The sequence below is a fragment of the Balearica regulorum genome, chromosome 15 (assembly GCF_011004875.1).
Source record: "Balearica regulorum gibbericeps isolate bBalReg1 chromosome 15, bBalReg1.pri, whole genome shotgun sequence".
NCBI lineage: Eukaryota > Metazoa > Chordata > Aves > Gruiformes > Gruidae > Balearica > Balearica regulorum.
Genome location: NC_046198.1, coordinates 17,902,923 through 17,919,960, shown reverse-complemented (window position 1 = coordinate 17,919,960; position 17,038 = coordinate 17,902,923). Strand labels below are relative to the sequence as shown.

General features: G+C 40.0%; 1 protein-coding gene across 1 annotated transcript in view; it reads left to right on the top strand.

Annotated features, from left to right (window-relative positions):
* The window catches only part of BMERB1 (bMERB domain containing 1), a 56,095-nt gene extending 39,296 nt beyond the window's left edge, over positions 1 to 16,799 (top strand). The window contains exons 3-6 of the mRNA XM_075767449.1: positions 7,001 to 7,074; positions 10,168 to 10,282; positions 11,925 to 12,007; positions 13,365 to 16,799. Of these exons, the coding sequence (XP_075623564.1) occupies positions 7,001 to 7,074; positions 10,168 to 10,282; positions 11,925 to 12,007; positions 13,365 to 13,477 (385 nt within the window). The 3' untranslated portion in view covers positions 13,478 to 16,799. The remainder of the gene's footprint in view (positions 1 to 7,000; positions 7,075 to 10,167; positions 10,283 to 11,924; positions 12,008 to 13,364) is intronic.
* The last annotated feature ends 239 nt before the right edge of the window (positions 16,800 to 17,038 follow it).

Below are 17,038 nucleotides of genomic sequence, written 5' to 3'. Positions count from 1 at the left end.
AGACTTAGTACCCGTTAGTTGAGATGTTTGTGTCTTAGAAAAAAAATGTAAAAGGAGGAATTTTCATTATCATCTCTGTTGGACAGCTAGGATAATAATTATGTAATAGAAAATTTTCTTTAAATAGCATTTTCTTCATTGAATATATATTGTGGTTGTCACAAATTGCTGTTAAGAGAGAGCAGCTCTGGGTATCTTTAATATTTTGATTTAGTAATTTTTAAGTAAGTCAGTAATTTAGCACTGTATGTCCAAATGTAACCTTTAATCCCAAACTCATTTTGATTTCCCAGTTCTTAGCTCCCTGTGGTCTGGTTTGCATGAGTGGATGGTGGAATGAATTGTCTCCCATGAGACCGTGTATCCAAGATAATGTATTCATAATACAGCATACATATGTAGTACTCACAGTTACTGTGGCCCGCTCTTTGGCACAGTTGATCTTCCTGTAGGCAAGGATGCTCTGTAGTAACGTGTAACTCTTGACCTGTGGTATTTCTGCGGTCTCTCTCACTTGCCTTCTGCTATAAATAGGAGAGTATAGATCAGTCATGAGTCAACAGTGAATTGAAAAGTCCAGAAATGGACTGTCAGTGTTTAATTTTATACCAGATACCTTTATATTCTTTTTGGCTTTGATACCAAATAACTGCTCTTCTGGTTTTAAAAATAAGAAAAGGTCAAATATAGAGGCAAATTAAGAAGGAAATTTATCATCAACTCTGCTAAAGACAATATGTAGCCAAACCTAGAATTTCCTACTTCTGCTGCCTAATAACAAAAAATAAAACTACCAGGCCAGTTTAAATGAACCATGCACATATATTGGCCTGATGCTTTTACATGCAGTCTTCTGTATGGTACTGCAATGGGGTTAGATACTTCTGAATTTAAATCTAACTAACTTCTCTATTGTATTTTTTTTAGACAAATTAACTTAGTTAATTTTTGCCATGTAGAGAAGTATTCCCCTCCACAGCGGGGCATTTCCAGGAAAGCTCCTCTTGTTACTATTGAAGTTGACAGTAAAACTTCCTAACTGGCAGAGGAGATGGCCAAGCTCAAGAGAATTGAACAATGTCAGTGAGAATGAAATACAGACAGCTTCTTTAGACACTGTTCTGAATTTCTGTGAAATGTGCCTTAAATATGAACTCCGGGGACTGAGATTTTCAAGGCCTGCCATCTTCAATTCTCTGAAATGACAGCTGAATTACATTACTTTGCAAGTTGTGGTCCAGTGCTTCTATCCACTGTTTGTCCACCAGAGAGCACTTTTAACAAGAAAAGAGAGACACATTTATTTTAATAGTTAACGTTAATCATAGGACTTTTGATTTGTAACCCGACCTGCCAAGCAGGCTGGTCAGCAATCTGTTATCTTAATTGCCAGTTCTGCATCTTCCAGCCTGAGCAGCACCAGGTGCTGAGCTAAATAACAAGGTGATAAACACACACCATAATGACTCAGACAACATGTACTATTTTCATTAAATGTTGCCTGTGATTTCACAGATTTATAATTAGAAGCTTTTAAGAAACTAAGATGAGTTGACAGGGACAAAATGGAGTCAAATGTAGAAGAGGGACACAGATAAAACTCCTTGGTTTCTTCTATTCCCGGAATACTTTTACCATCCCAGATTCCCCACAGCTTTGGCGAGGCCTTACACACCTGCAGTCCCCAAAGGCAGGCTCCACTGATGTCCCTCCTCCCCGCCTCAGTCCTCATTTTAACGAACCTGCAGCTTGACCACACGTTGCCAGCTCTGTCTGTAGCAACTCTCTTTTATTTCTACACAGCTTTTTACCTCAATCACGCAAATTTCTCCATCACTACTGGCTGCTCTTGGCTGGTGTTCAGCATGTTCTTTAGTGACACTACCAAGGAGATGATATTCCGATCCTTATATTGAGACCTTCTCCAGATACATGTAATTGTGTCAACTTGTGACTTAGCATGATGTCTGATTCTTAGGCCATCTCCTAGACTGGCACTATCAAAGTCTTCAGAAACTCTAACAATTACAAGCATTTTACTTCTGGGACAGGAATATATTAAAACAGAACTAAAAATAACCGACGTGCCTGCAAACCCTCTTGGAAGAGAGGGAAGGAAACCAACAAAACCACTCTACATTCATTTTTTAACTTCAAGCACTTTAATGCAATTACAGAAACCAAAAGAATCTCAGACCTCCTCGTACAGACATGCTAGAGGGAGCACAGATCTATTTCTAGCTTTGAAAGTCATTCAGCAAAGGCAGCAGCTCTCTAGACATGCTGAACTGCTCTGCTTGTCCTGAAATCAATGAAAAAGATATTTGATGCTTATGTAGCTGTTATTAATAGTTCTTACTCTCAAATCTTAAGCATTTGACACTTGTTGGCCATCTCTTTTTCTTTGGCTGACCATTAAGGTGAGCGTTTAGTGATTTTCCTACTGCCTTTTACTATCATTTTTGCTTTTTTTTTTTTTTCCCCCCATCCATGGCTCTAGATGGTACCTGGGTCTTACACTAGGGAATTTGGTTTTCTTCCTCAGCTGAAAAGAAGACAGAAAAATTTAGCTGTTATGGAATAATTTCTGTTAAAACAAAACACTTCCTCTGTGTTCAGTAGCGAATGTTCCTTTTTTAAGTCCTGCCTGCTATTATGTTCACAGCCTCCGAGACTGCCAGGACACAGCTGAATGGGAGGTCTCCTCTCTGTTGCCTTGCCCTGCTCCCCCTCAGCCCAGATGGTGCACGGCAGAGGTGACTCACGCTCTCACCTCACTTGGAGATCTTTTGGGAATGACAGTGCTCAGAGCATTCTTCTCCTGGTAACTGGACCACAGAAACACGTATGGGGGCTGAGTCACTGTGCCAGATTACTGCAGACTCTTCCGACCCACTTATTCTCCTGTCATTTTGTGACATGTTTAGAAAATCTTTTGCTCATGCTGTTTATTCATTATGAGCTATTTTATCTTTTTTTGGGCAGAGAGTCTGCTTTTAGGTTTTGATGATATAGCTTAAAATACTAAAAGAGAGAAAAGAATAATACGTGCTTATGTGATATCTCCAAGCATACAGAGGGTTTCTTGCGCTAAGCCATCAAGAAGCAGAAAAACAGAATTGCAGACTGTGTGTCAGGAATACATGAAAGCACACTGAGAATTCATCCCTAGTTCAATACTATTGCAATTACTCCAGGAATGGATTTGGGCTCTTAATAAGAGAAATATTTTCTCATAATTCATGTGTTTAAGATTGCTGGGCAGACATTTAAAGCTCAGCTCTGGGGGAAAAAACTGACATATCGTAACTGCTGTTTGCTTTACTGATGTTTTTCCTACAACATCAAAAACAATTTCACAGGGACTGGAAAGAACGTACTATGTATTGCAGAGAACAGCGAGTTCAGCAAAGGTTGTTTATATATTGCAAATTTTATGCAAATGTCTTGAGGAGCTTTGTGGATAACTTAAACAGGCAGAAGGTGTCATTTTAGTACTGTTCACCATGCTGTATCTATAGGGGAAAAGCCATTGCATTCTGCACAGACCAGCAACCTGACTGTGCTGCTCTTCTTCGAGAAAAGCACCGGGTGCACAGGGAGCATAACAGTGCTCTCAAATAAGCTGGACAATAGTCTGTGTAACTTCTCCTCTTGCCCGTCTTGCACTCTGATAGATTTGACTTATAACATAGGAGAGAAAATGCTGCAGAATTAGGCTCAGCCTGTTTCTCCAGCTTCTCTGTAGAAGGTTTGGGGACCCAAAGGAGTTTTGTTTTCTCTACTCTGCAGATTCTTGCTCTCTTTAAGATTCCCAAAAGCTCTTTTTAGTTCCTAAAGAGGTCTCACAGTAATACAAATGTGCTCTCAGTCAAACCCTGCTGACTATCCAACTTTCAAATGAGAAATCCACTGGGATTTGATTATTTTTTTTAGAAACAGCATTAACTTCTCCTGGGCCTCCTGTAACTGCTCCACAAACCAGAGCATAAGGGGGTGAAGAAAGGAATGTTCACATTACCAGTACAGATTGAACAGCCTTTCAAGACCTTTCTTTCCCAGGAGTTCCTCCTCTTCCCTTTTCTTTGAGGGCAGCCAGGTGACTCTTGCCCAGGACAGCAAATGTAGATCTACATTCAGTATTATTTGCTAGCAGATGTGTGACATGCTTTATAGTTATAAGCAACTATAACTCATGCTTTCATTAACTAACTCAGATGGATGAAAACTTCACATGGTTTTCATGAATATGTCCCGTAGCTCTCCTTTAGTCATTTAACCATATCTTTTTATTTTATATTTTTTTTCCTAGTCAGCACCATGGAGTGGATGAAACACAAAGGCTGTTTGGGATACAGATGGGAGGAAAGATATTGCATGTACTTAAGGGGATTGGTACAGATGGTGGGTTTAGTCTTTGTCTGTCACCAAAGCACATTAGGCTACAGAGCTGGGACTCTGGAGAGGTCATCTGGCTTATGACTTTTGGAATTCAGGTTGTCACAGAGTTGTTACAGCCCTTAAGTGCTTGGCCACGTATTTGCTTCTCTCCTGTGAGTTACAAGGCAGGAACAAAGTTTAGGTCTCAGGAAAAAGACATGCTAAGAATATATATGGAGAATGCTAGCTATATGCTCTGCAGTCAGATTAAAAAAGAGCCAAAATAATGGGAGGAATTGCAACTACAGGGGCAATATGAGCCCAGTACCTTTGCCACAAATTGAGCATCGGGGCTGTAGGGACTACTGAACATTGATGATCATGCTCACTTGGAACATACTGCCAATGGTATTTTAAAATTTAAATTTTAAAGTGACATTAGCTTTTGGGAGTTCCTTCAGGAGGGCAGGGAGCCACACTGATACAGTGAAGTATTTTAATTAGTGTCTTTCAGATCTTCCCAAAATGAAGCCCAATCTACCTGATACAGAAAAAAAAGAATATCCTCTGTCTGTATGTCATGGAGATCTCTTGTAGAAACTCGCTGGTCTCTTCACTAGTTGAGGGTCTGACCCCTAGATATAATTTGAATACAGCAACTCAATATTGAACATTTCTCACCAAGAAACCATCATCTGTGTTAACCATGGTCATTTTCCTCAAATATATTAACACTCATTATATTAATGTGACACCCAAACTCCATGAACATTGAATGAATAAGGAGCTGTGAGGCTTGCTTGCATCCCAGCACATTTTGAAGATCAACTCTCCTAAGAGCATAATGTTTAAGACTATTAATTGATAGAAGTAATTTCAGTGCCATTTAGCATGATGGATCTCAAGAGTAAAACAGGCTTTGCTTGTGATCAGCATGAATAACATGGGGAGCCCAAGTAAGAATAATCATCAGTATAAACATCTCTGCCTCCACATGTTCTAAACACATACAGAAGTGAACCATGGACTAGCCCTGAGGCTAGCATGCTGATCGTCCCAGTAAAAGTCAGTCTGACAAGGCAGATGTGTGGTGGGAGAGCAGATCCCCAGCAGAGGTGACAGTGGCACCTGAACGAGGAAAAGAGGTCAGCAATAAAGGTTATCATCAGAGGTATTTCACTGCTGTATTTTGGAAAGGGAGAAGTAAAAGGCAGGCAGGAATAGCTGTTCTAGTACACTGAAAGTAGTGGAATAGGCAAGATGGAGTTAACCATAGCAGCAAATAATAAAAAGATCAACATGTTTTAATAGCATGGGGAAGGTAGCTGAAGGACAGCTCCCTGCCGAGACCTGTGCTCCATGCAGAGGCAGCAGTGAGAATAAAAGCTCTTAGGTTATGATTAAAATCTTATTTGTGCCAGAAACACCTACTTTTTCCACTCCTCACTTAATTCAATAATTTGACTGCATTATCTCTCATGTGGTTGCTCTCACATACGCACACACTCTTTCAGGTTTTCTCCTTTGAAGTACCACTGTGACAACCCATGTTCTGAGAGCACTTCAGCTACCCTTCAGGTGCTTAGGCAACAGGCAATCCCCCCTTCAGGCACAGGATTATGAAACAAGGACTCGGAGATCTGTGGGTGAGGATAGCGCTGGTGACATCCAAGTTGAAGAACGTACAGTTAATCACAGAGGCTCTTTTCTGTACTCTTCAGGGTGTGATTTCAAAATGGAAGCCCCTGATGCAGCCCTCAGAACCAACACCTGAGCCTTGGCTGCTAATATGGTTGAGATGCTAAAATAAAACATTTGCCAGGAAGCTAACACTGAAGTTTGCTAGCTTCCAGGGGAATAATTCAGTATAGCAGCAGTATCAGTTTCAATAGGAACTGAAGGTGCTGTTTCTGCTAATGTTACTGGTTTTCTTTTTTTTTGAGCCATCTTCTGTGTTTTGACATTAGTGGACTTTCTGCACACATCAAGGATTTGAAGCACTCATGTCAACCATGGAAGATATTCACCCAAGGCACAAGACCTCAAAATAGTTAGATGCCAAATTCCGATGACAGTTTCCAGATCTTTAGTATCAGGGCTAAGTTATTAATAAGATCACAAAGTTAGTTGGTAGTAGAATATAAACCTTGTCTCGGCTGTGCCAAATAATGTATCGGCTTCTGCTGTCCCTTCCCAGACTCCCTGTTATTCCCACTCTTGCTCTTTTCCCCAGTGAAAACTGTTGCTGCAGTATGTGCAACATGGCACATCTGTCTTTTCATGACTACTAAATATACAGATGGCTGTTCCAGAATATTTGGTCATTCAAGAAAGCAAATGGCATTGGAAGTAATCTGCACTGACAGATATGACCTGCACACAAATTAGATCCCAGTAAGACAAGTAATCAAGGGCTCAACAGGCATTTAGTACCTTTTGCTGTCTGTTAAAATTGGTGAATGAACAGTATCAGTACCCCAAGGTTAAACCTCTGCCTTTCAAGCTGATGCACAGGTCCCAGGAAGGGGACAGCATCATATATTCAGATGAGATCTGGCCACTCCCATCAATGCAGGATGGAGTTTGCATGTCTCTGATGATGCTTTTTCTGTTTCTGCAGGATGGATGACATCCAGCTGTGCAAAGACATTATGAACCTTAAGAAAGAACTGCAGAGTTTGGTAGCAATCCCAGGTAATGGCTATCTCCAGCCCAATATTAGGATAATGCTGGGGTGATGCATGGGTGGGGATGGTGTCAGGAATAATCAGAAATCTTCCCCCAAGGTTGAGTTTCATATCTTTCTTCTAGTTGTTATTTTTCCTTCCCATCTTTAGTCTCCTGGTCTCCAAATTTCTTTTGATGCTGTATTTCACCACTCCATTGGCAGCAACCCTACAACTATCACTCAGACAAGGTGCACATTCCTTAGTTCTTGCACTCCCTTGGCAATCTCAAGGGAACCAAGTGGCACAGAGATTGTCAGGTAGAAAAGACAGAGTGCTGAGATACCTGTAATACAAAGGAGAAAAGAGAGGGATTTGTAACCATCACTGTGAATGTGATTTTTTTTCCCCTGCTTGATATACCAATTCATTGTCACACCTGTAGTTAAATCTACTTTCTAGAATAAAGTAAAACAGGTTTCTACAAAAAGCAAGGAGCAAAAGTCTGCTTTGTGTTTTGCCTTAATTCTCTGCAAATTCACTGCTCTAGGGAGTGACAGAGTTGCAGGCAGTGTTGCAGTCCAACTCCAGGTGAAATCAATGAGAAATTTTGCTTCACTACAGCCCTCCTCTGTTCAAGAAAAACAGTACAGACAGACCCTGCAAAACACTCCGCAACAGTAGTGGGCCATTTACACTAGTGTTACTCCATGGCCTCTAGCACCCTTCAGAAATAATTTGCTGCTGCTTAACTATTAAGGACAAATTTTGACTCACCTTTGGTTATCCTCATTTTTCCTGCCAACTTTTTATTTTGCAATGTTAAAGGACAACTTTCTCCCCAGAAAGGAGACAGAAGGTCACTCATGAAATGGGAAACAGGCATCTACTCCGAGGCCATACATTCTTAGTTGTATAAGAACTTTTCCACTTTTCTTTGCACACAAAAGTGGATTCATAATCTTTCTTTTTCTTTATACTTCTTAGTTACTTATAGGTCACATTTTTAATTTCTAACAACACTGTTTATACATTACTGGTTTAAATGATAGTGGAAAGGATTATGAATCCTAGAAAATATGTCTGAGTGATTCTCCTTGCCTCTTCTAGTCTGCAGCTTTCCTACCTGTACTTTCAACTGAGACTTAAGGTTGGTCAGTTTTCTTTTTTGTGGATTTCTTTTTAACCTTTTAGAAACTGTTTTCCATTCACAAAGTCTTAAGCAGAGATCCACAGACAGCAGTTTCTGCTTAGCACTTTGCAAATGTCAGCAAACTTCAGAATTAAGTATGCACAGTTCCAGCAGCACCACCTTTTGGCAGACTCACAACAAGAATACTCTTGTCTTAAGAAAAAAGCCTGCTGGCATTCACACAGAATGCAGGGCTAATACAACATGTGCCTAACCTAGAAAAACACTTTCCAGAAACAGGTTCATTTTTAACACCTTCATCATATTTTTCCCATTAGTATACAGATTTGTATAGAGACTTGCTCTTTGGTTTCAGTATACCCAGTTTAGCCAATTTCAGTAGACACCAGGCTTCCAGTACACAGAGTATGCAGTACTTTGCCACAATTCAGGATGCACATCTTTGGCAGGCAGTTTCTGGAAGGATATCATGGGACAGCACACCTCAGGCTGGGAGGAAGACAGATTGAAAGAAAGTAGAAAGTAGCTTCTGCCTTCAGTAGTGAGAGGCGATCCCTTGCTCTGTAGACATAAGAGGCAAAGCAAAGAAATGCAGTGTTTTCTAAGCATTCTCCTTTTTTCTCTGCTGCAAATTCAGCATTAATCACAGGAATTCTCCATAGGTAACAACGTAGAGGTCTTGAAATATTCATAGCAGTTGACAACCACCTTCCTTTATCATTTCTAAAAGATAAACCACAGAAAATACATCCCAGACAAAGCAGCCTTATGTTATATTACAAATTATTGCCTCTGCTACTGGCAGACCATAATTTAAAATTCTCCAATGAGTATGACTGAGATTGAGACTTACAGAAGTTCATTGTCTCAGAAATACATTCAAGGTGCTTTTATCTCACTAAGGAATGGATTTGTTGCAGAAATTCCCAGCAGTATGCATCCTGAAGCCCATGATCCAAAATTAAGCTGTATTAAACAGCTATTTTAAAATGTCTGATTTTAGCCATTTAAAATATCTTTTAAGTTCAATCAGCAGACATAACATAGCTCAGATGCATCAGACTGCAGGCAGCTCACCCTTCTTCCCACAACTCTTATTGTGCCTAATTTTATGGTTCTCTAAACGCATTTCTACTGCTCAAACCCAAAATTCTTGATTGAATGCAAAGTGTCTTCTCAGCTAATCAACATTTTCAACTTCTTGAGAAAGCCAGAGGCAAATCCCAGCCCACATATTTCCTCATCTCTGCCTCACTTGTAGTTAAGAGAAATCTTCAAACCTAGCATTTGCGTTATAGCCTTAAACTACAGCTCTGTAATCCCTAACATTCATGAGTTTTACTTTGTGACAGGCACATCTTTCATGTCACAAAAATCATTGTTTATAGACAACCTAGTCATTACAGACTGGCCAATTATCAAGGACAATATATTAAGTATTCAGATTTTTGAAGCACAGAGAAAATAAACACTTCCATTTATTTTTCCACATTTTATAATTGATGCTATTTGTGTGGATTTGCAGCTTACTTGCCTTACCAGATAAGAAAAAAAAGTGTTGCGGTCAACAGCCAATACTGTCACAAAATACAGAACAACGGTTCCTTTTGGTGTCGTCTCATTTCCCCTGAGGTCAAAGGGAATTTGTACCATGGATTTCAATGAAGCATCCTAGACTGTTTTCTTACCAAAGCTCTTTAAAAAATTCAAAGCTGTGTCTTGCAGAGTAACTTAATATTAAAGTAAGCTTGGCAAGCCCCACAGTCTCTCCAGACCATTAAGCTCATGAGACACAACAGCAAGTGGAAGAGAGAAACAAGGCAGTGACCAGAACATGCTGGGGTGTTGGTGACTCAGGTCTGAAGAACCATTGACTTCAATCAGCAATTCATTCTTAGACATCTGCAATGTCCACCCCCCGGCCCCTAGAATCCAAAGTAATAGCGTCTTTTCTCTGTTTTTGACCAGAAAAAGAAAAAACAAAGATGGAGAAACAAAGAGAGGATGAACTGATTCAGAAGATCCATAGACTGGTCCAAAAAAGAGATTTTCTTGTAGATGATGCAGAAGTGGAGAGATTACGGTAAGAACTAAAAGCAACTGAACTTATTTGTGAGATTTCATAGGTCTAATACTGCACTGGAGTGAGTGACAAAGTTTACATTGATGCTAAAGGAAGAGAATTGGTCCTTTAAAACAACCTGGAAATTGAAAGCCTCCTCCTGCTTCCATAGGGAAAACATTAAAACTAGATTATTGCACTTCTGTGGCTCTTGATCCAATTAATGATTCAGTCATCTCGTGATTACAACAGGGTTTGGTCTCTTACCTTGCTACCAGAAAGTGTCTGGGCATTTACCATTAAAAAGAAGGATTTTTGCTGCTACCAGAGGATCCTCATGGCATGAGTAGACATGAAATGCCATTCTACAAGGGGCCTATTTGTAGACATCTAAAATCTGCCTTTTTTGAAATTATTAATGTGGTCAGGTTTTATTATTACTATTCTTACCTTCCCATAGTTAAAAAAAAAAAAGAATGCAATCACTAACACGGGTCTACCTAACCTAAAGCATAAGTGAGTTCAGAATGGTTTCATTTCAGTATCTTAGCCCAAAGTTGCTGAGAAACCTGTGGTCTTTCTCAAAAGTTCATTTCCAGCTGCTGCACCAAGATCCCAACACTCTACAAATAGAGTTTCGCTATTACTTCCCCATCTCTTTCTACAGTAAAGATTCAAGGCTCATCAATCCATTTATCCTAAATGACAGTATCTCTTCCAACACATTTAAATCCTAAGCAAGCAAAGGGCAGGAGAAGAAAGCTTGCCAGAGCCCTGCAGCTGATCAAAGAGCTGGCCAAAGTCAGCAGCTGGCAGGAAGCCTTAGCTAGTAACATAATCCAGAGCTCTCAACCGCTAGTGCAATGTGCAAATCGCAAAAGCCTCGGCAGCAGCCAGGCCATACAGAAGCCTAATTGTAGGCTGCTGCATATGTACTGCTAAGCACTACACAGCTGTGAATACATTAGTGTCAATTCACATTTGCAGTAAAACCTGAGGCTTTTCTTTAAAACACTTGATAATAAAATCTGCTTTTCCTCTGAACTGAGATATTCAATCAGTGTGCTCATTGCTGATGTTTAAATAACAAAACAGCAAAGAAACTAATATGGAAATATTGTTAATGGATACAATCAAGGTTAGCAACACAATCTTTTTATTTTGGGCCATCTTAAGGCAAAGAGAAATATACTTGGTTTTGGTAAACACTAACAGCAGAAGACAACAAGATCCAGTTGTTTGTCTAAGCAGGCTTTTAAAAATAAGCCATACAATCACAGCAATATGTATCCTATGCTTTACTTTGTAGAGGAAGCATTGTGAAGCACTTGTGAGGCCAATTTCAAATATGTGATAATTATGGTAAATAGGTGATACATCATGGTTTAAATCCACCAACTAGGGAATGTAATGACTCTAACACTGTTGGAGACAAGTAAAGGACCCTGGGGAAAATTCTGTCTTTAAATTCTACAAGAAGTTTGTTACTGATTTTATTTAGGAAAATATTTTGCTCTTTAATAAGAAAAATTAACTGTTTTTCAAAAGAAAAAGTGAATTGTTTACTAGTGATTTGATCCTAGCTACTCTAGCTTTTACTGTCCCATTTACAGAGAAACCCGTTATTTCTGTAACAGATTTATTTTCCTTTTTTCCCCACCAGAGAGAAAGAAGAAGACAAAGAGATGGCTGAATTCCTTCGCACCAAGTTAAAACCCTTAGACAAAGCAACACAGTCTCCTACCAGTGAGTTCTTAAACATGGAAAAAAAACTCCAAGAACAATAGGAAAAACTCCAAAGACAGCTGGATAAAAGAGCATTTTATTTTCAAAGGCCATGCTGGGCCAGCCTCTGCCCAAAGCTAGGCTAATCTAGCTAGATAACCCCAAAACAAGCTAGCATGTCAGCAGTTGCTGGCCACAGAATTCAGAAGCCCAATTACCCCTTAAAACTGAATCCAAGTCATCTATGGCTGCTTTAAAATTGCTTCATATGTTTTGAATATGCAAAGTAGATTTGAATACGCATTGCTACAACCTGCTTTTGTAAGCAACTAGATTTATTTTTGCCAGCCATTTTCCCATCTGGTTCTACAAAAATAACTGGGGAAAAAGTCCCAGGATATATGCTAGGATATCTGAAGCAAAGTTTGCCTGCTTTATTGCAGGCAAGATGGAAACTAGAGAAAAGACTGCAAGCTTCCACAGCTGCCCCAAATTTCTTACATCTTACCAGCATAAATAGGCTTTTCAATGACCTCAACCCAAATCACTTACAGCCAGAACTGCAAACACACTAATTTCTCAGAAACTAAGTGGATCACCTGATCACTTGGAAGCTTTTAGCTGCAACTTTCAAACAAGACTGTCACAGCATGAGCTCTGAAAGTTAACAGCTTGATTTTGACCTGTCTCAAACTGAGCTCTTGGGCAGAGAGGTAGTCGTGAGAGCAGTGCCACCCTTAGAAATTGAATTTAGTCCACCAGCTGAAGATGTTTGGATCCAAACACACTGCTATTTTGCACAGAGGGATGTGGAATGACTGTGAAGTTCAAGTACAAGGTTGAGACATTTTAAGATGCATCGTTAATTTATACCCTTTTGTCACAGGGAGCATGACTCATCTCCCTTAGTTTACTTCATGTCATTGCTTTTAAATGCAGTGTTAAGAGATAAAAAGATTCTTTTCACCCTGAAAATTTAAAACCTACCTTTATCATGTTCTCCCAATTACGACATCCAAGTTGACAAAAGAAACTCTAGCAATATTTTTGTTCTTCACCTCTTAGTTGTTGGGGTTTAAACACAGTAAAATGACTTTCTGTGGAAGGACAAGATGCCAGAGGTTTACCCTCCCATGAAGATACCTGGATTCCTTAACCCCCTCTTAACTCCCGCTGAAGAGTTAAGACTTCCTGAGCAGTTTGAATCCACATAACCAGCTTGGTTACTACCAAAGTGTTAGATGTATTGTTTAAATAAGAGGTAAAAAATTAAAGATGAGGGAAGGGCAGGAAAGGCTTGCATTCTTTAAGCCAGAGGTAGGAAAAAACAGTTTGACCAGCTCTTGGTTTTAATGGTTTCTTGTTTTAAACATTGCAGGCAGCCCAGTAGAAAAGAAGGCAGAACCTCCTCCAAGCAAGCCCACCATTGCCAAAGCAGGATTGGCTATTATTAAAGATTGTTGTGGGGCCACACAATGCAACATCATGTAGCTTTGGGCTCTCTGCCATGTCTGTCTTTGCAAATGTTTTCATTGAATGAAACTGTAGGGTGAGGAGAACTAACAGCGTGCTGCTAACGGAGTCGAGAGCAACTGGTACAACAGTAATATATGGAATGTACAATGGCAGGTTCTTCACCATTGCATGGATCACTCAACACGCATGCCTAAACAAAATAAATCTATATAGTGGCTGTCCAGTGACCAGAAAAGATCTGTAGTAGAGTCAACAAAAACATCCCAGTAATAAAAGTGAATGAAAAGAAGGTATATTTCATTCAGTAAGGTATAAACCAGCAATTTTAATAGGCCATCACTTTGTAAGATTTTGTTGCACACTTCCCCCTCGACACACAGCACTCAAAAATTGCTGAAATAGCCCATTTTGGCTACTTTTCAAAACAAAGCCACAAGTAGCAATGCTGTATATAGCGCAACTGATAGATGAAGCAATTTCAGGATAACTGATGTTGCATACAAAATACTTACCAAACTAGGATGGTGTTCAACTACTTTGCTGTGGAGTTTCACTTTCAATTCTTCCTAAAGAATGAGGATCAGTGACAAGGATGCTGCAAGTAGAGACAGATTTTTATATCCCATATGACATCTAAATTACTCAAGTCAAATGAATATTGCTTGCACCAGGGAAAATAAATCTCTGCTAAAGGTTTGGCAAGCACAGCTACAGTAATCTGCAAATAGACCGTGTAAGTCCAAAACTGTGTCATCTCTCTGAGATCTCCACCTCACACTGAGTCAGAGAAATATTCGGCCAGAGTTTTGTCCACCATTAGAAGTTACATGCAGTATGAGATTACATATCACTGGTAGGTTGCTGGGAAGATGGAAGACAAAATTTAACTAATATTTAAAACAATGCTTAAAACAACTATTGCTTGAGTATTTCATGACCATAAGAATATAAACTACCAAGCATAGGAAGACACTAGCCACCCAAGACAAATTGACTACAAGACAGATACACAAATACAGAAGTAGATGTTTGTAGTAGGAACATCACATTCTACACAAAATGGGTTTAAAATTAAGGGAAATACAGACTTACCTATGTTTCACCATTAAATGTGTTTCTAGTCTCTATGCAGATTAAGCCTTGTGGAATCCAACATCTTTATATTAGCTGTCAGTAGCCGGTTTGTCTGTGTGATGGTATTCCATATAAGTGTACTGTGATAGGTGTAAATAGTAAAATAAATGTACATGGGTCTAATGTGAAAATCTCAGGCTTAGAAATAACAGATAGCAAAAAGTTCCTAAAATGAAGTTTTTTCAAGAGGAACTTCCATTTTGTGACTCCAGCTAAGTGAAGTGTGCACTTACATACAAAGGAACCGCAGTTACAGGAGAGGAGAAAAAATGAACAGCAGTTATATAAAAAGAATAAACAGGAATATTTTTTAGAGAAAGCAAGTATCTTACAAAGGTTCAAGGAGACAGACACCATCTAAAGTAACTCAGACTATTCTTGTACAAATAAAACCTAATCCCTAGCATGGGACTGGTTCGATGAAGAACCTTTGCATTTCCAGAATCATGTTTCAGTATTGCAGATGCACTTGAGACAAAGAACCTACGTCACCAAGTTCCTTAAGGTTTAAGGACCAAGGAGGAAAACATACAAAAGGTGTCCACTAAGACAGGAAGCACTTTAATTACTTTGACCAAAGATGCAGGACAGAGGACAACACATATCCAGAGGCTGAATAGTCATTTATGGTTCTTGCATCCTTGTTGATACATACAACATATATTAAGCTCTGTGGCCATTGATACCTACTGTATCTGGTATGGGTTGGACTCTATAGCACCTGCGTACGCTAACAGTTACGGGGAAGCTGCTTGTAAGGGAAAATGCACACGGGGGAGAAACACCCACCATTGTCTGTAAAATTCAGCCTCTTGAATTTGCTGGTACCCAACGGAGACTTCAGGAATTGTCAGTACCTTAAGACGTGACGCAGGTGTTCAATGCCATTAAGGGCACATAGAAGTCGGGGAAAAAACCCGTAGTGAAGCACCAAACCTAAAGCCTTAGGAGGATCAACTGCTACAACCAAGTACTGTGAGTGCTGGCAAGTGAAAGCTCCTGAAGGACTTGGCGTGGGTTTTGTAGGGGCAAGAGGTGACTGGGGCAGATCAGCCTGGTTCAAACCAGGCTGCACGGATGGTCAGAGTGATCCCTGCAGCTGCACAGAATTCGGAGTCCCTTGGCAGGACGGGTGAAAGCAGTAGAATGTAGGTTTGTATGAGAAAGTGTCATTAACAGGAAACGGAGCTAGGTGTTTCTGGGACACAGCATTCACGACTAGGCTACAGAGCTCCCTTGCTTAATTAAAATGCGGAGAAACTAGAGCAAGTATGAATCTAATATTCTTACAGTTAGCGCTGGTAGCCAGTGCCCCAAAGGGACTTGCACTCCAGCAGTACTAATGAGGGTGAGCTTCATTTTCAGAAGTTCTGGCTCGGCTCAGCTGAAGGGTTTGCTTTGTGTGATTTTCGTTTGGGTTTAATTAGCAAATGCCTCAGTTCTGTTTTTATTTGGGTGGGTGGGAACAGTCTGCCTGCAGCGCAGCAGCGGTTCTTTAGAAGGGGCCAGTGATGCTGCTTAGCAATAAAGTCCTGGATTTTTTAGGCTGTGAACTCAGATTCTCACCTGTGTTCCACACTGCCTTACAGTGTCGTCCATCCAGAACACAGCAGAGCCCAAATGGCTTACTTCAAACATAAATTAAAGAAGGAATTAAGTGTGTAGAAATTCTGGTCCTTGTCTTTATACATCAGACTAAACCACTGGGTATTGCCAAGTACAGTGAGGGGCTTTGTAATTTCCGTGATCCTTTGAACATGGCATGTTCTGCAATCCCCATACGTAAAAGTCAGCAGGGAACACCAGACAAGTACCTGTAGGTGACTATGTCGAGTAACTAGCATCGTTTCAGAGCTGGTTTTCAGGTATCTCTTACTGTCTGCAAAGAGGGACAGCGGTTGACTGAAGCACCCAAAAATCTCTTCTGGAAATCGCGGCTGTTTATCACTTCCGGAAGAAGGCAAGGCCTCAAAGATGACAATTTACAGTGGATTTGACACAGTATTTCCTCGTGAACTGCTAAACATGACTATGTTCAGGAAAGGATCTTGGTCTACTGAGAAAAACAAAAAGTGCTAAAGTGCTATTTGTACTCGTCACCGATTCTACCGGCAAATGGTTCTCTTGTACCTTCCCCTCGGCCTAATCTCTTCAGCAAAGTTAAACACATTTCCAAATAAATGAAGCTGCTGTGTTGTACTAAGCATGTGTTTCTTCCTCTTACTGAAGGAAGTGGTTGTGGAGCAGAGTGGGGTGTACTCATGCTGCTATGCTTTTAAAAAAAAAAAAGGGGATTCTGCAGGAAAGGAATAATTTAATAAGTTAGTGATGCTACTGAAATAAAAACAAAGGATTTTATCTCACTGAAAAAACATAGTTTCCCCAATGACATTCCACAAACAAGCCACCAAAAGCGCCAATCTCATTCTGCTCCTGCAGCCC